A 24,644-nucleotide genomic window follows, 5' to 3' on the forward strand; every position below is an offset into this window, starting at 1 on the left:
AGAGAGAGAGAGAGAGAGAGAAATAGGGAGGGAGAAAGAGAGAGAGAAAAAGAAAAAGAGATGTGAGCGAGAAAAGAGAGAGAGGTAATTAGAGAGATACAGGGAGAGGAGAAAAGAGAGAGAGGGAGAGAGACAGAGAAATGACAAGACAGAGAAAAAATGAGAGGTTATGAGGGAGAGACACTCGGGAAGTGGGCAGAGAGAGAGAAAGAGAGAGAGAGAGATAGAGGGAAGAGAAAACGAAGAAGAGATGGGAGAGGAAAGAGAGAAAAAGAAGAAGAGATGGGAGAGAGAAAAGAGAGAAGTGGTGAGAGAGAGACAGAGAAGGGAAAAGAGAGAGAGAGAGAAAGAGAGGTTATGAAAGAGAGACACGGAGTGGGGAGAGACAGAGATGGAATCAAAGAGAGTGAGAGAGATACAGAGAGAGAGATACAGAGAGAGAGAGAGCAAGCTAAAGAGAGAGACACGAGGAGTGGAGAGAGAGAGAATGAGAGAGAGTGGGAAGGAATGTAAGAGAGAGAGAGAGAGAGATACATACAGAGAGAGAGAGAGAGAAAGAGAGCTGAGAGGTGTGATAGATAGCTGAGCAGACAGGCAGCAGGAGAAACGGAGGCATTATAGAGACAGATGTGCCTGCAATGAACATAAAATCCCAGAGACAAACAGACAGAGAGACAGCCAACACATCAGATGACCCTGGGCGCTGCGCCTAAACGCCACAAACGATGAAGGGCCTCTCCGGAGCAGACAGACGAAGAAGCTGACTCCATATTTAAATACTGAAGCTGTTCAGTCACTCTGTAACCATCATATCATCTCACTGAGCTGGCCCTCCACACACAGCACACTGCAGGCTGCAGGTATGTACAGGTATAACATCGCACCTCAAAGCCACAGCTCGCAAAACGTGGACAAAAAAACTAATTCACACAGTTTCCCACCCCAAACGCCGTCGATCAGCCCAGGCATGTGTAGATAGTTTCCTTCTTCAGTTCTGTACTGGAGCTGTGAAGCTAATGTAGCTAATGTAGTTAAATAATAGAAGCTTATATCTCAAGACCTGGTGCATCTTGGAAACTACCCGGAGGCTTATGTGCAAATACATTACTGGGAAGGTTGAGTAATGGTTGTCTGTTGTTTTTTGCAGTCAGCTTTCAGTTTTTGCGAATGGAAAATGTCACAGGACTGTATTGTGTATGAATCTAGTATTGTGTATAATCATACGCTCGCAATCATAACAGTAAGTCCTTTAAGCTCAACTAATAGAGTTTTAAAAAGAGAATTAAATTGTTAGTCACAGTTATTTATATGGCAATTAATCTTGAGCTAAAATGTTTATGATCGTGACAGGGCTAGTGTCATTTTAAGTATGTGATGATTTAGGCATGCAGTCTGCTCAATGTTCATTGCTGGATTCTGTTGCTTATTAGATACATTTGTTTTGTAGCTCCAGTTCAAAACTAAAGAAGCAAACTTCACTAGTCAAAAAATAATATAATAATAATAATAATAATAATAATAATAATATTTTTTATTTATATAGCACTTTTCATGCCAGTGGCAGCTCAAAGTGCTATACGGACAGGTGATACAGCTCAATGCTAATACAAGAAATTACAAGTACTAATTTAGAATCATAAGAAAATGAAACAGATCAAATTAAAAGATAAATACCACGACGACATAGGTGTAATTAAACACTAAGTTAGAGAGATACGTTTTTAGATGTTTCTTAAAAGTGAGCACTGAGCTTGACTGTCTAATAAAAGGTGGAATTGAGTTCCACAGTTTAAAAGCATAATAACTGAACAAGTCTCTTCATGTTTTCTGGATTTTACAGAAGGCCAGTATCTGCAGATCTAAGACCACGTGCTGGAATATAAACAGATAAAAACTGTGATGTAAGCAGTGATTTTAGGTCATTTAGAGCCTTAGAAACTAATAGCAGAACTTACAGGTTACAGCCAGTGCAGTTCTTTTAAAATGAGAGTGATCTGATCTCTCTTTTGTGTTTTTGTTAGGATGCGTGCTGCTGTATTTTGTACGAGTCGTAGAGGATGTATTGTTCTCTTAGGAAGTCCAGTAAGAAGAACATTACAGTGATCAACTCTGCTTGTAACAAATGCATGAACAAGTTTCTCTGCATCGCTCTTGTCTTAGCTGATCCACTACATTTGGGGTAAGGGGAGCTATCACTTTATGACCCCTTTCTCTCTCTCTCTCTGCCTGTCTGTGTGAGTTCAGTCTGATGTGTGTATACGTGTGTGTGTGTGTGTGTGTGTGTGTGTGTGTTTGGTGCAGGGGCAAAATTTTTGGCTGCCATTTACAATGGAAAGCCCACAGCAGTCAGTGGCAGTGGTGGTGGAGGCGCTGCTCAGGTTACTGAGTGGTCCCTCTGCACTTGGCCAGACCACTCTCTGTTTCAGCCCTACTGATGACAACAGTGAGGGAGAGCAACACGCCATGACTCCACAACCAGCCTGTGTGTGTGCATGTGTGAGAGGGAGAGACAGCATGTTGCTTGTTTTAATTCTTCAAGAATACAAATATACATTTTAATAAAGCAAATATTGAATTGATTTCAATTATTTTGCCTTTAATGCGATTTTAATGAGATTGCTATTAATTTTTCCGATCTGTGTTGCAGTTTTATGAGGTAAATAACGTGAGGCAGGTAAATGAACTTCTGCTGTATCTGAATGCTGCTGCTACACCATTGGGCAATAGGAAAATATAAAAACTGGTGCATCCCTGACAGACAGACAAACAGATAGACAGAGAGACAGACAGACAGACAGACAACAAGAAAGAATGCAATAACCAGTATCCTCACTGCAGTCCTCACCTCATTTCAGTCCCATTATTACCTTCATTACCATCAACCAGGATAAATACTTCACCCTGCTCATTTTCATAGAGAGAAAAGAAAGAAAGAAAGAAAGAAAGAACAACGAGTGAGTGAGTGAGTGTGAGAGAGAGGAAAAAAGAGAGGAGAGGAAAAAGAAATGCAGAAACAGAGAGTGAAAAAGAAGATTAAAGAAAGTGAGGAAAGAAAAGAGAAAGTTAGTTAGGAAAAGCAGAAAACCAAGAGAGCGTCTGAGAGAGTGAGAGAGAAAAATACAGAAAAAAGAAAGAGAAAGGTTGAGAGAAAGAAAATAGAGCAAGACAGATAACAGAACAGGAGAGAAAGAGAAATAGGGAGAAAGATAACAAGAGACAGAGAGGGGGAAAAACAGAAAAAGAGACATAGGTTAAAAGAGAAACTGACAGAGAAAGATAGAGAAAGGAATAGAGAAAAAATTGAAAGAAAGAGAAAGAGAACAAGAAAGCAAAAGAGAGAGCGAGAGAGAAAGAGAAAAAAGGATAGACAGTGAATGAAAAAGACAAACAGATATGAAACAGGAGAGTAAGAGGCATGGGGGGGGAGAGAGAGAGAGAGAGAGAGAGAGAGAGAGAGAGAAAGAGAGAAATAATGAGTTATAAAGGGAAAGCTGAGCGAGGCGGAGAATTTGTTGAAGGTCACTGAAAGTACACGAGCACAGCGCATATTAAAGACATCAACACTCAGGATGTGAAACGGTGAAACGTTCGAGTGTTTCAGTGTAATACGCAGAGCTTTGTTAGGCAGTGTGTGTGGTGTGGTGGTCTGTATTTAGCGGAGTGTGAAGCAGCTCAGAGTGGAGGGGATGTGACTGCGTTGGCATTCTAAAGGTCATCACAATGACAAGAGCCTCTGAGGAAATATCAATGTGCCAAATCATCAAGCAAATAGCAGAACATAACTCACAAAGGCAGAGAGCCAGAGACGAGCGGCTCAGATAAGGAAACTCACCTCGTCTCTGATACACAATAGACACAGATTGCGTCTTGGCTGGCTTTTTTTCCTGCACAGGCATGCAAACTTTAAAGGATTAAATGTGCATGCGTCTTTAAAAACATGAGGTCACCCCAGTGCTGGGAGCCATATGACCTTTCAGCTGCAACATGAAAATTCCATGAACAAACAGGACCTTCAGTAACTATTACCAATCCAATACATTCATATGTAGTATGCATGCAGAACAGATAAATGCACTGTATAGAACTGGAGTAAAATAAAGGGAAACAAAAATGCCTGTGAATATTATGTAAAATAGATTTATATGCAGTAGCTATTCTCTGTTAACACTACAATGGTTTTATGTACAATAATAAATTAATACAGAGTGTATTTAAAAGAAAATTTCATGAACAAATAGGCCAGTTGTTAACTATTATCTAGCAATAGATAAATACAGTGTCAAAAATCAGCTAAACAAATGCACTAGAGTAAATGAAGTGTGCATTTGCAAGCAAATTACAAATTAGCCCCTTTGCTAACTATTATCCGCACAACAGATTTATATGCAAATCAGCCATTCGCAAATTATTATGTATGCAACAGATGTATGCACAGTATGTATATGCAATAAATATACTGCATACAACTGAGTATAACACAAATGCACTGAACAAAAGGGAATATTAAAAGGTTATTAGTGTTTCAAAGCTTTTAATTATGGATATGCAAGCATGACTAAACGTAAGTTATTTAATTTAAGAGGCCTTGCAGGCTGAACAGGATGTTCCTCCGCAGCTAAGGACTCTTTCTTTGGGTACGAGGCTTCCCATACTAACTGCATGAGCAACGCTACATCACAGCTATAAGGCCTCCTGGCCTGAGAGTGACCCTCCTCTGCAGCTAAGGACTCTTTCCGGACTATAAGGCCTCCCAGACTAGACACTTGAACTACACTACACTGCAACTACAAACCTGCCTGAGCAACGCTACACCACAGCAACAAGGCTTCTCAGCCTAACTGGGTCCTTCCCCTGTGGCTAGGGACTCTTTCTGGACTAGCTAAGTGACTCAGAACCTTATATCACCTATAGGTTTTGAAATACTGGTTAAAACTGTGGATTTTTTTTCTTCATTGTTAACGTTTCCTAAAAGTGCATGTATATATGTGTGGAATGCATCCCCTTCACGTGCATGTGCATGTACAGATTACACTCACAATTTCGGTTGTTTTTATGTGTAAACAACTGAAATCATGAGTGTAATCTGTAGCATCCATATGCGTGACGTGTGCACATGAAGGGAGTCAAAAACTGCCAGCCTCTGCTACGATGTCCATATTGGGAATACCGAGCTACTTCTTATAGCTAGCTGACGCATAGTAGTTTGTGTGAAGTGGTGCAGTAAAGTGTTAAGAAGTTCTTGCCAGAGGTTTTGTCCTCACTCTTCTAAAGTTACATAGTGCTATAGCAGGTGTTCCGGGCCCAGAGTGGAAATGACAGGGATACCATTCTCCCTATTATAAGCCAGCATACCATCAAATTGACTTTGAATTTTTTAAAAGTAAAACTGTTACATAATGTTGCTTTAAGTAAGTTCAATCAATAACTAATTTATTTCTTTGAGTTGGCCCAATGTAACTTTTTACTTTGACCTGAAGTAATATTTTAAGCAAAGGCAGTTTAATAAAGTTAATACAATTGAGTGTGTATATCAAAAGTTTTTTGGTTCAACTTACTTGAAAATCCCATATGTTGAACCTTCTTAAAAAGCTGCATGCAAAATGTTGCCTTAATTTATTTTTTTGAAGTAAATCCAACACATTTTTTTCAGTGTTGTTACCTAATATCTATGCAACAAATGTATATGCAAATAGGCTGTTTGCTAATTATTATCTATGCAACACTGTGGAGTTATATATATCGTTGCTGTCTGAACAAAACAAACCATTTTTGTGTGAATACTTCATGACAATTGGACCAAGCTTTACAAAGCTTATACTGAAAATTAAGAAAGTTTTTCCTTTCCTGTAAAGGTATACAGGGCCCTGCTGGTGACATCCTATATAAATAAATATAACGTGTGGCCACAACTTAGTAAGGCATGGGCACAAGATAATTAAGTCGTGGGTATGACTTAGTAAGGCGTAGGAACGAGATTCTAATGCATGGCCACGACTTAGCAAGGCATGATCTTATTCCCATGCCTTACTAAGTGGTGTCCACAACTTCATTATCTGTTTCCCACACCTTACTAAGTCGTGGCCACGTATTAGGATCTCTGTCCCACGCATTAATAAGGCCACACATTATGTCTGTTTATATGGGATGTCACCAGCAGGGCTCCACAAAGGTACCATTTCGGATATACAATTTTTTTCCCCAACAGTGCCGATATAAATGCAATAGGCATATATATTCTGTAAATAAATAAAACATAATAGAAATGCAATGTATAGAATTGACTAAAATACCATATAACCTCTTTTGCTGGTTATTACGTATATTGTAGTTTTGCAATAAGCACAGGACAACATGTATATGTAATAGATAGATACAGTGTACAGAACAAACTAAAAGATAAATGCACTGGAGTAAATGGAGGTGTGAGACGTAGCGCTGAGTGATTAGTCTGGAGGAGAACAGCTGTTATTAGAGGGTTAATGATGCCATTAACACATCTCTCTAGTCACTACCATCACCTCTCCTGATGTGTGGAGTGGAACTGCACTCGGCTGTGTGTTAAATGAGCCTGAAATCAGCTTCTCTCCAGCGCACACTCAAAAAACTCTAAAAGGTGAGGGCTTTAGAATACACCATGAAAACATAACGAGCAAAGACTCTAGTTCCTGCATGTTTTGACAATGGCTGGACAGAACATGTTCTGCATCAGAGAAAGCCAATCCACAGCTTCCAGGCCAACACATACACATACATAAACATGGCGCCTGGGCCAGCCATTACAGAGCAAACTGTCCTACTGTTTTACTGCAAGTGAAACAGAAGCCTTCGTTAAATGTATAATAATCTCTGTCTCACATATACACACACACTGGCTCCACGTCGCATGCCCTATAATCATTATGTTCAGCCCCTTAGAAAAACATGCCCTGAAGAAAAAGCCGGCGAGCAAAGTAGCAGCTTCGCTTCTGAATTAGCCCAGGCATGCGTTAAACAATGCAGCCTGAACCGGTGGATACACACACAGGCCTGTACAACAACACACAGAAGAAGTGGATCACATGAACATGCTCAGAACACTGGCACATTACAAAGGAGGAGTTAAAACACACACACAAATTAGGTATGGAAGAAGCAAAACAATTTGCCCCACTTCGTAAGGAAAAAGCCTAGCCTTACATATTTCCAGAAAAAGAGAACTAGTTAAAGATGCAGTAGCTTCAGCTTAGATGTTGGTCATTGCGCAGGATGTGTTCACTTATAATTTATGTAGTTTAGGTATTATTTATGCTATATGTCACATGTTGCAGTGGCAATAGCCTCACCAATCTCAGTGCAAGCATATTCCTGATTGACACGGCTTTATTCTGCTCATGAACACACACCGAGTCGTGTTGTTGTAGTGCAGAGGTTCTGCAGAGAGGCTATCAGCAGCAGCTCCACTCTGAAGCTGCATGCTGGAGCCTCCAAGCGGTGAAGAAACTCCACCAAAACACCGCCAGCATCAGCCACTGGACACTGCCTGTCATATATATGTGTGTGTGTGTGTGTGTGTAAATATATATATATATATATATATATATAATATATATATATATATATATAATATAGGTATGTTTGACATCATATGTCATAAATATATATTTGACATCATATGTCATAAATATATATATATATATATATATATATATATGTCAAACATACCTACATTATATATATATATATATATATATATATATATATATATGTGATGTCATCATATATCATAAATATAAGCTTATGTCTAACCTTTATGTACGGTAATTTATCATATATGGGCTCTTAATTGTATAAGTAATATCCATATATGGACACCTACTCTAATTTATCATAAACATACACTCTTACCTTATAATAATTTATCTCATATATACTTTTAACTGTAGAAGTCATTTTTATATATAGACTCCTATAGTAATTGTTCATATATTACCCAAAATTAATATACATATTCACCCTTAATTTACATTATCATTTATAGATCCCTGCCATTACAGAATTGCATCTTTTAGACACTTTCTTACAGTAATTTATCTATAGTCTATATAGTATGTAGTCTATATAGTATAAATAGGCTTTTATTATATTAATATATTCTTACAAGTAATTTTCAAATATATCTTACACTATAGTAACATAAAAGACCCTTAATTTATAGTAATTTATCATGTATCTTACCTTATAGTCACACATCATACTTGGATATAGTATCACATAGACCCTTACCTTATATTAACATATCATATAAATATATACTAGTGATTCAAACTTCAGCACATGAAAAGCATCACCATCTACTGGTGCAGAAGTATGATATAATGACATTTCAGGAAAACATTTCTTCAAATTCACTTCATGTTTAGCCTGTTTGCAATAGCGACTGAACGCCACATCATAAACTATTGACAAACTTCAGTCCATCTCTGTGGCGTTTTAAGCAGAGATACAGGAACAGTCTGGCCAGGGGTAAAACAACTCCTAAAGCCAGCCACTGAGTGCCAGCACTGTGACCTTTACTGCCAGGACGCATTCGCCCTAAAGAAAACAGCACGGGGGCCATGCTCTCTACCACCCCCATCACACACTCTACAGTCATTTGTTCGGACAGCAAAGGAATGCATGTGATGGAGAGATACAGCACCTTCAGCCCTTTGTGAAGTTCTATGTGAGAGAGCCACTTCAGCCTGCAGGGAAAATTGGTGGAGATGAAAAGAAGAAACTTACCCAAAATCATCCTGACAAAGTTGTTTTTCTTGCTGCTGGACAAGAAAACAGCACAGCTTCTCCTCTACGGCGCTCCTGGAACCGAATTCTTCTCCGTGCTCCTCTTCTGCTCTCCCCCCCAAAAAAACAGAAGCAAGTCAAGCAGCCGGCACTATCTGAGTGAGAGCATAGCTGTAGTCCATTGTGCGTCCCTTGCAACTGCTCTCTCCAGGTGAACAGCGGTATTCTTTGGAGTAAGGAGGGGGGGCAGGGGGGAAAGGGGGGCCACAGGTCTTCTGCTCCACTCAGGTGAGACTGAGAGCAGTTAGAGGGGGGAGGGGTTCCTTTTGAAGGGGGCAGAAGGCAGGAGAAGAAACAGCAGAGCTCCGGTCAGTGAGTGATTTCCATCCACTGGAGATAAAGCAGGACGGACAATGCGCCTCCAAAGCCAAGCTGATGAGCTATTTCCCTTCAACGGCACCATTCATCTCTCCCTGCACAAAAATGCCTCAGTAACACTGTCAAGCCGGTGCCTGCTCTGCTCTACTCTCTGCTCAGTGCTCTCTCTCTCCCTCACTCTCTGTCTCTCCCACTATCTCTCTCCCTCTAGATCTCTCTCTTTTTCTCCCTCCCTCCTCGTTTTTTGGGGTTGGGTATAACCTAAAGGCACCTTACATGCCTGCGCCCTGATTGGTGGCAGTTGCATCCAATCAGGAAAGCAGCAGCCGCTTGTCATTCCGCAGAGTGGGAAAGCATGCAGCATTGGACCCAGAATGCCATGGTCCCCTGCTCTCTCTCTCTCTCCTTCTCTTCTTCTCTCCCCCATTTCTCCTTTTCTCTCTCTCTCCTTCTCTCCCTCTTCCCCTTTTCCCTTTCTCTCTCTCTCCCCCTTCACCCATTTCTCCTTCTCTCTCTCTCTGTCTTTATCTCTCCCTCTCTCTCCTGTCTCATCTATCTCTCTCTCTCTCTCTGGCTTTCTCTCTCTTTCTTTCTATCTCTCTCCCCTTCTCTCTCTTTCCCTCTCTCTCTATCAGTTTGTTTATGGCAGTCAGGGCGACCGACACCCCCCCCTCCTTCTCTCTCATTCATCCTCCTCCCCCGCTCCCTCTCTTCTTTGACTCCATGTGACAGTGGACTTGTAAGGGGATTAACTTCTCCTGTCTCCGTCTCTGTCTCCATCTTTCTGCAGGTTCTGATCTTTTTGCGTGGGATTACGCCTCATGCGTTCTTGTCTTTCGCCTCATAGGTGAGTTTTGGGGAGAGAGGAAGGTGGTGGGGGGTGACGGAGGGGGGGAAAAGAGACAGAATAGAAAGCGACAGGGCGGAGGGAGCGGAAGAAGGGAGGATGAGATTAAACTAAATTCAAACTGACAGAGGGATGAGGAGACATGGAGTGACAAGGAGAAAAGACTGGGAGGAATGAAAGAGAGACGGTGAAAGAAACAAACAGAGCGAGGGGACAGAGAGAGGGAGAGAGAAAGGGAGGGAGAAGAGAGAGAGAAGCAAAAACAGCAAGGGGGGAGAGAGAGAGAGAGAGAAGCAAACACAGCAAGGGGACAGAGAAAGAGACCAACAGACAGAGAGAAGGGGGGAGATGACAGAAAAAGGGAGAGAAGAAAGAGTGAGAGAGAGAAAGAGAGTGAGAGAAGGAGTTAGAAGGGCATGTAGGAGAGAGAGAAAGATAGAGAAAGAGAGTAAGAGGGGAGAGAGCAAGAGAAAGAAAGAGACAAGAAAGAAAGGGAGAGAAAATCAGCAGTGAGGGAGGAAGAGTGAGAAAGAATGAGAGTGTGAGAGAGCAAAGAGAGAAAGGGAGGGAGGGAGAGAGAGAGAGAGAGAGAGAGAAAGGGACAGACACAAGGAGGAACTGTAGGCACTGAAATTAGCTGCGGCCGTGTTCAGTTCAATGTGGCCGATTTGAAAACGTTGTTTTCTGGATGAAATAGAGCTCATAAAGCTCTGTAAATAGAGTGCCTTTGGTATGTAAACCCTCCCTCACCCGAAGCAGGCAGCAGCACACAGCCGCAGCACACCCAGAGCTCAACGGCGCCTTTCAAACCCAGAGAACCATGCTGCCGGCAAGAGACTGGCACTTAGAGGAAAAGGGCTCAACAAAGCTGTCAAAAAATTAATCCCCCAAAGCAATACAATATCACACACCCACGCATCCACACGCACACATTTGCAGGGACCCACACGCACACGTGAGCCGGAAGGTGGAGAAATGCTGTCTTTTATTTTGGCTTTCTCTCATCCTTCTCGCTCTTTCTCCCTCTTCCTTGTCTCAGGCTTGTGCAGTGAGTCAGTGAGTAGTGAAGGGAATACTAAAGAGGCCAGCTGACACTCTTTAATAGCCCACTACTGTGCACAGCCAGCATGGAGGACGAGAGACATAGAGAGACACAGAGAGATAGAAAGAGAGAGAGACAAAGCCAGAGACATTTTGTGTTACATCTACTAACATAATACCAGCGTTATACAAACGTACCCTTCATACCCCACTACGGTGCCTAGCCAGCACAGAGGGACAAGAGACATAGAGGGACACAGAGAGCGAGAGAGAAATGCACACAAACACAGACACTGTATGCATTACTTTTACTAGCATAATACCACAACTATACAAATATATGCACTCTTAAAGGGGAATTCCACCAATCTTTGTCTGAATTCTCAGCATAATTCAGTAATTGAGATGTAAACATTCATTTAGAGTCATTCAGAGTGGTTTGATGTGAAATGGTTCATTGTAAAGAAACTTGCTGACTTTTTTTTTTTAGTGGTGGTCATAGTAACCAGGGGTCACATTCTTTATATATCTGTTTTATTTGTTGTTTCGCTTACAATGCCGTGCATGTACCTCTCCACCATGTATCGCTTAAACACACATTTCAGGCCAAACACTTATACAAAAACATTGTAAAACAATGAGTGCGTTTACATGCACTTAATAATCTGATAACTGCAGAAAATCAGATTTTGTCAGTAATCCGATCACTTGAGTAATCAGATAATGTGAAAACTCCGGGTTTACATGAGTCGGGCAGTAATCAGATTTCTGCTTTGCAACCAGCCAATAAATTCACAGAAGAAGACGTAACATAACAGCTTTTTTCTAAAAACATTGCGGCACTGAAACTATGAACATACATTATCTAGAAGAAAGAATATTTAAATCCCTTATTTCGTCAACCATGTAGTTGGTTTCAGCATCACTCCAAAAGTGTCAGAGTAAGAGTTTACATGCACTGAGAAATCTGATCACTGAGCTAAAATCCAGCTCTCTTTATTGGATTTCTTAATAGGATTTCTAGACCTTAGTCTGATGGAAGAAATTGGAGTCTGCTGTTTACATGACTATTTGAATAATCAGACAACTGCAGAAATCAGATTATGATCGATTTATTGAGTGCATGTAAACACACTCACAGTTTTAGGCATCAGGCAGCATACTTGTAATTATTGAATGTAATAACTTTTTTGTGAGGGAGCTTTAAGAGGCATCAGACATCTGGTTCCTATCACCATAACCACCACCAATTCCGACTCAGTATGTTTCTCTAGAAAAGAGCATTTCACATCTTATAACTTAACGATAAAAAAAAAAACAGATATTTAAAAAAAATTGGTGGAATTTCCCTTTAACAGCCCAGTACAAGACAAAGCCAATTCGGGGGAGGGGCCAGACAAAGCCAGAGACATTTTGCCTGAATTAAGTCTACTAACACAGTACGACAGCTAGACAAATACAGGCACTGCCGTGCACAGCCAACACAGAGGACGAGAGACATTGAGGGGAAAAGGAGAGAGGGAGAGAGAGAGAAACCAAGCCAAAGCCAGAGACAGTTTGTGTGCATTATTTGTGTATTAAGTCTACTAATACTATAATACCACAGCTATACAAATACACACGCACAAAACGCGCCCACGGATACACACACACACGTACGCACTGTCATCTGATCTCAGACACTGCTCATACTGTACACCATCACCTGAGCAAACAGCATTGTTACGCAGCTGAACCTCATCTCCAGAAAACGGGCGCTGTAATAAAGCTCTGTGCGCTCGTAGTGTGTGTTTTTATTAACTGCTTTTTATCGCTGCTTTTTCAAAGGCCATGCCAAAGCAGCCTGGATTACCCTTTTCACCTCCTAATCATGAGCAGCACCCACCAAAGCCAAAGTCACAGCACCTGCTTTGGCACAGACTGCAGAAGAGCAACCAATCGAAGGGCATCACTCAGAACGCAGCAGCAGGACTACAACTAATGCTTATTTCTCGAATCTTTCAATCTTTTGACAGTTATTACATTGTCTATGCTGTTCTCCAGCTCCTAACACTTTGCCCCATCATCATTCAAAGTTCCATCTATTCGACAAATGAGGTCCTCTTTTATATATATGTATATATATCTTCTATATATATATATATATATATATATATAGAGAGAGAGAGAGAGAGAGAGAGAGAGAGGGAGGGAGATGGATAGATTGATAGATATGGTAACATATGGGAACCACACATTTTTCCAAATAATTTTGGGCCATTTACACAGAATGTGTGGTTGTGTGTGTGTGTGTGTGTGTGTATGCCACCATGCTAATGTTAGAATAATTACATGATAAACAAATGAAAAAAGGAAAAAATACATCCGATCCAAACAGTGTGAATTTTCACTTGCATACAAAATAAGTAAAGTCAAAGGAAAACACATTAAAAAAACAGGAGTTTTCAAAACATTATAAAAAATAACAACTGTACAAGACCTGGTAAGCCACCAAAACTGCCCCATCAGATAAACAGCACCTAAAGCTTTCATCTTTTGGAGAGAGGAGAAAATAAAGTTTCACTCCTACTTCAGATCTGAAATAATCCACAGGTGTACCTGTTCATCCTTCCACTGTGAGAAGACACTCAATGTTATGGATGTGTAGCTGTCATAAAGTCGTCACCAAGAAAATTTGCACTAGAACACCTAAACTGGGCATCTGAGAAGTGGAGTAAGGTTTGATGAACTGATGAGTCTAAATTTGTCATTGAGATTATTTGTGAGAAGGAGAAAATGTCACCAACTTCTAAGACTGAACAATGGAGGTGTGAAAAATATTCCAGACTTTTGCACAGTACTGTCTCATTTGAAATTACTACCACACTCTAAATTGTAGTGCACTACAGTTTCTCATTAGCTAGAATGGGATTTTTGTCTATGTTCTTTAAGGCTTATCTGACCTCACAGCAGTAATTAGGAAAAAATGTCGCATTTGTCGAAGAGGCATGGATAGAAGTACTTGTCAACTTTTTTTCCATAACCACCATCATTGATGGTCAGTGTCATACAAGTTACTGAAACTTAGTAATTAGTTACTTCTTTCAAAGTAACTGAATTACATCATCAGCTACTGCATATTAATGGAATTAGTTACAAAGGAGAACAACTTTTGTGTTACTTCTGAATACTGACATTCTACATACTGACATTCTAAAAGCTGACATGGGTTGCATGTCTTTGACGACATACCTGGCATTCAGTCTAATCAGTTCTGCCAGGTTCACCACAGACTGTCCAGATGAACTCTTGGATTTGAAATCAAAATTTGACTGGATGGCGTGGTCAGCGGCACTAGTGCTGGGGTCTTTCATGATTAGCTTTGTAGAAGCATGTTGTCAGGTGCTTCAGAAGATTAGCATTACTAATGTGGATAAAGTTTTCACACCTACACATAGACTACAACTCACCAGTATATTCTTGTCCTTAATCTCAAGGAGGGAAAAATGATGCCCATATTTCCAGGACAGCAAGCTCACATTGCCCCAACTGTCGGCCATTGTGTGGGCTAATGCTGATTGATTCACTCATTCATTGCACCACCGTAAGGTCGGCTGACATTAGGTCATCAACAGGAAATGGTTGCATTTTTCTGCTATAGCCTTCAATAGTCCATACATTTTTTTTATGATAAAAGTAACGGTTTTGGATTTAATCTGAAAAGGTAATTAAATACATTACTCATTACCACCCAAAGTAGTGAAATTACAACAATGCAATACTTTGTAACTCATTACTTCCAACACTGTTGATGACTAGCAGCAATGAGTAGCTGTGCTATAAGGTGGTACTTTTGTCCTTCAGTCTAGCTGGACTCTGTTTGCTCTCTATAGGTGCAGGTGGGGCAGGTGCGCTGAAAGACGGCAGTGTCGTCCGTGTGTCTGGGTGGATGGGGGGGGTGAGGAGGAGTGTGACCCGCTATGTGTCAGCAGCAGAGGGGATCGTGTTTCCTCATTAGTTGTGTTGATATCAATAATTCAGAGGCGGGCCTTGTTGAGCTCAATGGGCCGATCGCTAATGTGCTGTCTACCCGCTGGGGCCTGGGACCCAGCAGGACTTTAATGGATGTCATGATGAGAGGGTGAAATCCAAGAATGGGGATCCTCTGTCACCCCTGGCTTTGGTGTGTGTGCGTTTATGTGTGTGTGTGTGTGTGTGTGTGTGTGTGTGTGTGTGTATGTGGTAGGAAACTCATGGTAGATATGGTCACAGACAGAGAAGGGAGTGGACATCAGTGGAGAGGTGCGAGGACAGCAGGATTGATGGAGAAATGTGAGTTGAAGACAGAGCAGAAGAAGAAATACAGGAGTAAACAGCATCCATGCCTGAGTAGTTATTTAGATCAATTCGTTATTTGGTCATTGTGTGTTTGACAGTAATGGCTCTGCAGAGTCAGCTCCTGAGGTCATGAGACCCATCACACACCACACGGAGGAGAGGAGAAGGTCAGTAACTGGTCAGTACACCAGGCTGACGATTGAAGAAACTGTCATACTTCCTAAATGTTTAACCCTTTGAAGCTGAGAGCTGATGGTTATATTGGTCCAAATAAATATATAAAATAATTCTGCACTGCTAGAAATTCTGTGCAGGTAAACAAGGTACAAACAATTTTAATGTACCCACAAAGGTTTTAAAGTCCAATTCTATACCTTAAATAAGTTTTTCCCAGGTGAAAAGTACATATATACCTAATGTTTTAAAACAGAACAATAAAAGAAAAGGCCTGGAGACGAGACGGGGTGTGCAGAGTCAATGCAACTTAGAAAATATAATATCAATGAATTATGGAACAATTACCTTTGTGGACTAAAGGTACTGAGAGCCTTGAGGGTACCACCCCAGTGACAAGAGGGGTACTGCCCCAGTCACAGTGTACTACCTTTATTTCTGAGAGTGTAAAATGTTAGTCCTGAATTTCACAATTTTCAAATAATTACTAGGACACTAGGAAGCTGTAACTATAAATAAAGAAATGTTTGATGTGTTCGGAATAAATGGAATTGTAGAAAATTATAAAATAACTAGGGAAGCTGTATAACATCACGTATATATATATATATATACAGAATTCATATTTCATACTTCACAAGCAGAAGTCAAATATCAAATTAGACAACAAGAAAAAGAAAGTAACTAGTTAATTACAGTGTATTATTTATTATTTAATAGATATATTTCAATTTATATTTATATATAGTGAATAGTTTGCAATATTTAAATCAACATTTTACAACTTATCATTGAATATAAAATAACACAAACTTGTTAATGTGGAAGTGGAAACCAAATCCCAAGGCAGATTACTTGACAAGAAAATGAATGTAAATATATAATTAAACAGATAATTATATTATTGATCATTTAGTAGTTTATCAACTTTTTGTTCCCATTATTCTGCAATACTGAATTAAACATTTAACAAAATCTTGTGAATAAATCAACACTGTATAAGATATCATTGTAAGAAAAAGACAAAAATTGTTAATATGGTAAGTGATTCCAAATTTTAGATTGGTGGTGTGATTATGTAATTAATTTCAAACATTAAAAGATACTAAATACTAAACATTCAATCACATATTTTGCAATGAATGCAATGAATTACACTTGATTTATGTTCTATGCACTTCTGATTGCTGTTTACGACTTTCAGTTTTAGTCAAAGAAATTACAAAAATGTAACGCATGTTTTTTTTTCTCCCCACAAAACAAGAGAGTACAAATAACAAGAGCTTTTTAAAACAAAATGAATTCATAGTAAAATGTTTCCTCTTCTATTCAGAAACACAAATGTGATATTTGATTGTAAGTATAGAATCTGTAATTTTCGATAGAATTTATCTGCACGTTTTAATGAGCTACGACATATACTTGTTACTACATACTTCATACTACATATGAACTTGAGTGTATACGCACTTTCTGTTACGCACTCCTCCATTAACTGCTCCATAAGCTCATTCTAATTGCACTATTGTTTATAATTGCACTATTCATACCCACAGACCTTAATCTGTATGTGCCTTATGTCACTTATGTCACTTTATTGTTAAGAGACCTTCTTATATTTATATAATTTTTTTATTCTATTTTTCTACAATTAGTGTTTATTTTTACGATTAGTGTTTATTTAATGTCTATTTAATTCACACATGTCCTGTTTACTGTCTATTTAATGTGATTGCTACACCATGGGGTCTGAGAGTAACGCAATTTCAATACTCTGTATGTCCTGTACATATTGTAGTATTAACAATAAAGCTGACTTGACTTGACTTGACTTGAGTGACATCCCATTCTTAATCCATAGGGTTTAATATGATGTCGGCCCACCCTTTGCAGCTATAACAGCTTCAACTCTTCTGGGAAGGCTTTCCACAAGGTTAAGGAGTGTGTTTCTGGGAATTTTTGACCATTTTTCCACAAGTGATGTTGATGTTGGACAAGAAGGCCTGGCTTGCAGTCTCCGCTCTAATTCATCCCAAAGGTGTTATATTGGGTTGAGGTCCGGACTGTGTGTAGGCCAGTCAAGTTCTTCCACACCAAACTCGCTCATCCATGTCTTTATGGACCTTGCTTTGTGCACTGGTGCGCAGTCATGTTGGAACAGGAAGGGGCCGTCCCCGAACTGTTCCCACAAAGTTGGGAGCATGAAACTGTCCAAAATCTCTTGGTCTGCTAAAGCATTAAGAGTTCCTTTCACTGGAACTAAGGGGCCGAGCCCAACTCCTGAAAAACCCCACACCATAATCCCCCTCCACCAAACTTTACACTTGGCACAATGCAGTCAGACAAGTACCGTTCTCCTGGCAACCGCCAAACTTAGACTCATCCATCAGATTGCCAGATGGAGAAGCGTGATTCGTCACTCAGAGAACACGTCTCCACTGCTCCAGAGTCCAGTGGCGGCGCTTTACACCACTGCATTCGACACTTTGCATTGCACTTTGTGATGTAAGGCTTGGATTCAGCTGCTCGGCCATGGAAACCCATTCCATGAAGCTCTCTAAGCACTGTTCTTGAGCTAATCTGAAGGCCACATGATTGAGAGTGATTGACTCTGCAGAAAGTTGGCGACCTCTGCGCACGTCATTTTACGTGGTCTACCACTTCGTGGCTGAGTTGCTGTCGTTCCCAATCGCTTCCACTTTGTTATAATACCACTGACAGTTGACTGTGGAATATTTTGTAGCGAGGAAATTTCACGACTGGACTTGCACAGGTGGCATCCTATCACGGTGCCACGCTGGAATTCACTGAGCTCCTGAGAGCGACCCATTCTTTCACAAATGTTTGTAGAAGCAGTCGGCATGCCTAGGTGCTTGGTTTTATACACCTGTAGCTAGGAAGTGACTGGAACACCTGAATTCAATAATTTGGATGGGTGAGTGAATACTTTTGGCAATATAGTGTATATGAGTATATATATGACAATATAACAGTTAATGTTGAATTAGCCCACGCGTTCGGTAACTGCACCTCCCTAAGGCCACAGCACAATTCAAAACCACTGTTTTTAATGAAGGTGGCAACGACATTCTGAGTCATCGCTCATCTCCGCCTGGCAACTTCCAGCACTGCTTAATTTCTCAGAGTACCACTCACTATTTTGCTACTGCATTAAATTAAACCCAGAGCAAGGCCATAAAACACATAGTAGCTGCCACATGGCTTTTACACTATAAAAGGCAGGTAGTCTTTCACATAAAATTGAGATATGCTAATTTAGCTAATGTTACTAGCCTAGTCAAATCTTCAAACTGCGAGTTTGTGAAGAATTAGTTAGTTAGTTGATATCAAATGTGATAAATCATGACTACATGTGATGCATTCTATGTGATAAAGCTCCATTTTGTATTATCTGTTATTGAACACAATATGACGCAGCTAAGAAAAGGGTAAAAGGTTGTTGGCATGAAGTGACTGTATAAGTGTGCTTCATAGACTCCTCTCACCAAGAGTTTTGAGAAACATTTGTGGACACAAAGACCGAGTACTTGACCTTCACCAAAGTTCAATTAACTGACCGTTACAAGCTGCATCTAATTCAAGCAATTTTCATGGAGATTTAAAGGCGTAATAACACTTCAAGGCACGGCAATATTCCCCCCTCTCTTGGGATGGGCTCTACTGTGTGCCAGTACAGTGCCTCTCAAGGTCATGCTGCCTTTTGTTATTCATAGTTATTAAGATAAATGCACACATAAAATGAATGAACCAATACTAAAGCATCTATTACCCATGAAATATGATTGCAGATTATGATCTAAGAGATGCTTATTTTCAGGTGCCGCCCGGGATATAATCCCATAGAGTGAACTGTCATGGAGATATTAATAGCTAAAAGTTAAAACAGCACCTGAAAAGCCCAGGCTCCAGGGTGCCAGTGGTCATGCCAGGCCATGCCAGGCAATGGCAGGCCGGGATAAGCCATGCTGGGCCAGAGTGGTAATCTGAAGACAGAGAGTGAGTGAGTCAGGTGCTGCTGGGTGAGCCCTGTAATCTGCCACGATCCCTGACACCAGCTGGAGGATAGAGAGAGAGAGAGAGAGAGAGAGAGAGAGAGAGAGAGAGAGAGAGAGAGAGAGGTGCAAAGGAGAGGAGAGATAGAAAGAGGAGACAGAAAGAAGTTGAAAAAGAAAGAAAAAAGGTATAGGGAGACATATAACCTGTGAGAGAGATAAAGGAAGACAGAAGAGAGAGAGAGAGAGAGAGAGAGAGAGAGAGAGAGAGAGAGAGAGAGGATAGAAAGATAAAAAGAGAAACAGAGGAAAGAAAGAGGGGGTAGTTGGGGAGAGAGGGGGTAGAAAAAATGAAGGGAAGAGAGAAAGGTATAAAGAGAGGAGATGCAGAGAGAATTAGAGACAGCTAAAGGTAGAGAAATATAGTGAGAGAAAGAGAGAAAGGGAGAGAGAGAAAGATAAAGATAGTGAGTGTGTATGACAGAGAGAGAGAGAGAGAGAGAGAGAGAGAGAGAGAGAGAGAGAAAATGAGAGAGAGAGATAAAGGTAGAGAAATATAGCAGAGAGAGAGAGAGATAGAGAGAAAGAGAGAAAGAAAAAGATAAAGGATGAGAAATAGTGTGAGAAAAGATAAAGGTAGAGAAAGACAGAGTGAGAGAGAGAGAGAAAGATAAAGGTAAAGATAGTGAGTGTGTATGACAGAGAGAGAGAGGGAAAGAGAAAGATAGACAGAGATAAAGGTAGAGGAAATATAGTGAGAGAGAGAAAGAGAGAGAGGGAGAGAAAGGAAGAGAGAGAGACAGAGTGAGAAAGAGAAAGAAAGATAAACGTAAAGATAGTGAGTGTGAATGACAGAAAGAGAGAGAGAGATAAAGGTAGAGAAATATAGTGAGAGAGAGAAAGATGGAGAGAGAGAGAAAGAGAGAGAATGGGAAAGAGAGAGAGAGAGAGAGAGAGAGAGAGAGAGAGAGAGAGAGAGAGTCTACACTGCATGGCCGCAGAAGTAAGAGCCCTGTGACAGGGCAAAGCTGCACTGCGACAGAGAGAAGAGGATTTCCACTCATGTCGCTCTCACCATTGCATTAACTGCAATTACAGTGATATAAGGCTCTTTAATGTGCAGCTGTAGAGCAGAACAGTACTGGTATTAAAGCACACTGCTGCCCTCTACAGGTACACTGACACAAACACACAACTGTAAACAAAGACAAAACATGATCATCTCCATCATACATTACTCCTCTTTCACATTAAGTCTCTCAAATCAGAACTTAATGGGCTCTAATGGTGTTGCTCCCTGCAACGGCGTGGATAATCTCTCAAGAATAACAACCAGCAGGCAATAAATGCATGTGTTTACTAATGCTAGGTAAGGTATGTGTACTAGTAATGTAGACTACATCTGGAGTTCTTTGCTACTTTAGGAGGATCAGGCAGGACTGTATGATGAGCCTGTACAGAAAAATATCACTGTACCCACATGGACTTAACACTCTCCAGCTATTTTGGGATTTTTGCTCCTTGTAAAGGGCACCAATTACCATGAGAATTATGGTTTATTTAGAGAGCTGTTTTTAGACTTGCCGGATAGCTCCATGGGGTGTCACATCCACAAACACCACCCTGAAGCAAGCGGAGACCACCTATAGCTGTAGCATGGATCGTTTCCAGATGGGAAATCAACCCCAACTGCAAACTGACCCCACTACGTAAGCAACCACCCACCTTGGACACAAACCAAACCTGTAAACTGGACTACAATCCTGCAGGCATTACGAAACAGCTGCTCTGAGTACAAGTCACCCTATTATGTAGATTTAGTCCAAGACTAGAACCATTATACACTTACTGGCTTTATCACACACCTACATTGTTGGTATATTATAGATACTCTCTGTCATCCACAATTTTCATCCTCTAAGATGTACTGAAGTCCAGACCTTGAGTCTATTTTCAGGTCTTGGATTTTGTCATCTTCTAAGCCGCTTATCCTTCTGGGTCACGGGGGGAGCTGGAGCCTATCATAGTGGTCAATAGGTAGAAGGCAGGAAACACCCTGGACAGATACTGTTATTTAACTTATTTCTGGATGTTTTTACTACTTTTAAGTATTTTTATCCAGTGAAAGTATCTGCCAACGGAACAAGACAGTTCAACTATTAGTAAGCACAAAATCCAGGATCAGAAAATTGTATTCACCGTTGGGTGAAGAATAACTCTGCTCTAGGCCTTCATCAGTGGCCAGTTTCTGACCCCAGGACCACTGCTGGCTGGATATTTTTTGGCAATAGAATAAAACAGTTCAACTACCAGTAATTACAAAATCCAGGATCAGAAAACTGTGTTCACCGGACCTTTGCTGGCTGGATATTTTTTAAATGGTGGACTATTCTCAGCCCAGTAATGTCACTGCTGTGCCCAATATAACTGTACAAGTGCAACTCACACTAACACGCCACTACCATGTTGGTATCACTGCTGTATAGAGAATGATCCAATAATGTTTTTCCAGCAGTGGCCCTCTTTTCCATTGATGAATTGGATAGAGGGTGAATGACAAATTGCACAGCGAATCAGTAATTATAAACCTACAAAGCTCACAAAAGTACCTAAGAAACTGTCCAAAAGGTATAGGTACTTAATACATAATGAACTGGTAATTTACAGTAAGTGAAAGCATAAAGGTGACTTTCATTAACACTACAAACACCCTGCACTGGACCAGACCACAGCCAGATTGCTGAAGCAGAGTTTTCCATGGGTAGCTGATGCGTCCGTGGCAGTGGGACAAATCACAACGTACCGTGGAAGAGGGCCATTGGATTTGAGGGATTCTTAGAGGCTTCCCTGCTTGGCCAGAGGTCTAGCGGTGTGTTGGAATACCGGTAGGCCTCCTCTATTTTTAATGTGCCACAAGAGACAAGAGTACACGGGATTAAATATGGACTCTGTGTTGGCTAGTCAGGCAGATACCGGATACAGCAAAGTGAATCTGAGGATTGAGGGCAACACAAATCTTTTGACAGCTCTTTCATCATCATCATTTCTCTCTTCTAGTCTTTCCAGGTTTTTTGTAGGCAAAATGCCTATCACTGACAGCTCAAAGCTCACTCAACAGCTCACTACCACAGTTTTCCCCCTGGAACAATCCAGCTTCTGAACATGTTTCCCTAATATGCCCTTTCGCCACAGACATGGCATGTTTTTGTTTTTTTGTTTCTTGGGTCATCCACAACCTAGCTGATGAAAGTGTTCGTCATATCATAACCATAACTGCTTTCATATCCAATATTTTTGCCAGCTTCTCTTACTCTGTGATACACACAAAAGCTACGTTAGTGCTAATAGCTCCCCCTTGTGGAGAACCTTCAGCCCGTTACGTGAGTGTGAGTTATAAGCCAGGAGCCAGATTCTCAAAAACACTTAGGACAGTTATAACTCACTAGAACCATCACATCTTCCAGGCTCAGACCTGGCTGCTTGCATGACTCTCAAAACATTTCAGGTGCCAATTTGCCATTAACACCAGTCTTATCTGTGAGTGTGTGTAGGGGACCATCTCAGAGTAGTACAAGCAGGATAAAACTAGGGAATATTTATGAGGAATGTAAAGTAACATAAACAGATATGTAGCCACAGAGCTGAAAGTCCACAATAAGAAAAATCAAAATACACTGAGCAGTAATAAAACGATAAACCCAAATGAGGTACATTACCACTTAAAATGTTGCAACATTTTTTGGGGATAATCCCCAGAACTGATCCCCATTTCCTATTTATACATGAATTATGTCCACTTAACATTTAATTTGTTTACATCACATTAGTTCTCTTAAATAGATTTATAATTATCGCCTGTACCTGACACCAGAAGCTTTGGATAGGAGAAACCGTAGCCAACCGTTTTAAAGTAATGTGTTAATTTTGTCTAGCAACAGCCGTTCAATTGGACAAGCATTTTCTCCAGCCAGTTTTTTTCTGCGCTGCTGATTGGTTAAGAGCAGTGCACTGAATCTGATAGAGAGCTTGAAATTCAAGCGGCACAGAGAGCACATGGACAGCTGTTGTAAATATGATTCATAATCTGATCCAAAAAGGTAGTTAGTGAAAAATTAGTCCTCTGAATTACAAGAACATTAAATAGCCAAAATATCAATATCTCTACATACACTGTATGGACAAAAGTATAGGGACACCTACATAGTATACTCACAGGAGTTTTTATGACATCCTGTTCTAAACCCATAGGCATTCATATGGAGTTGGTCCCCCCCTTGCAGCTATAACAACTCCCCTCTTCTGGGAAGCGTTCTACAAGATTTTGTGAGCATTTGTGAGGTCAGACACTGATGTTGGATGTTGGATGAGAGGGCCTGGCTCACAATCTCCATTCTAGTTCATCCCAAAGGTGTTCAATGAGGTTGAGGTCAGGGCTCTGTGCAGCTCAAGTCAAATTCTTCCACACCAAACTCACCTAACCATGCTTTTATGGTCCTTGCTTTGTGCACTGGGGCACAGTCATGCTGAAACAGAAAAGGGCCTTCCCAAAACTGTTCCCACAAAGCTGAAAGCACAGAATTGTCCAAAGTGTTTTGGTATGCTGAAGCTTTAAAACTTCCTTTCACGGGAACTAAGGGGCATAGGCTAACTCCTGAAAAAACAACCCCATAGCATTATCCCTCCTCTACCAAACTTTACAGTTGGCACAGTGCAGTCAGGCAGGTAACGTTTTCCACCAAACCCAGACTCATCCATCAGACTGCCAGACAAAGAATGCTTTACACCCCCCAATTGTTGGTCTATTAAGACTGCGAGGCTATATGCTACAGGCAAGCTAACACTCTTGTGTTCATTGACATCAACTTATGTGAAAATATTGCTACTCCTATAGCGAGAACATCACCAGCTACGCTAATTGTAAGCTATTACAAACAAAGCCATGTGACTACCAACTACCAACTTGATAAATCTTATTATTTTCATGAGCTTAAACAAGCAGGAGCATTAGCTAGCATGAAGCACACATGCAGTAATATTCCTGTTTTGACTAGCTGGACCTCATGAGTCAAATGAGACAATCGTTGTGTCATATTTGAGGGTGCAATATCTGTAAG

At 40.6% G+C, this 24,644-nt stretch overlaps 1 protein-coding gene across 5 annotated transcripts in view; it reads right to left on the minus strand.

The window, feature by feature from the left end:
• Nucleotides 1–24,644, minus strand: part of znf385a (zinc finger protein 385A) — a 131,353-nt gene that overhangs the window by 97,392 nt on the left and 9,317 nt on the right. Inside the window, exon 1 of one of the 5 annotated variants that reach the window (XM_036590962.1) lies at nucleotides 8,761–9,365. The exons of the other annotated variants lie outside the window; for them this stretch is intronic. Coding sequence (XP_036446855.1) covers nucleotides 8,761–8,770 — 10 coding nt within the window. The 5' untranslated portion in view covers nucleotides 8,771–9,365. Of the gene's footprint in view, nucleotides 1–8,760; nucleotides 9,366–24,644 lie in introns of those variants that run through there. 5 annotated transcript variants of the gene reach the window in all.

Source organism: Colossoma macropomum, unplaced genomic scaffold (assembly GCF_904425465.1).
Source record: "Colossoma macropomum unplaced genomic scaffold, Colossoma_macropomum, whole genome shotgun sequence".
Lineage (NCBI taxonomy): Eukaryota > Metazoa > Chordata > Actinopteri > Characiformes > Serrasalmidae > Colossoma > Colossoma macropomum.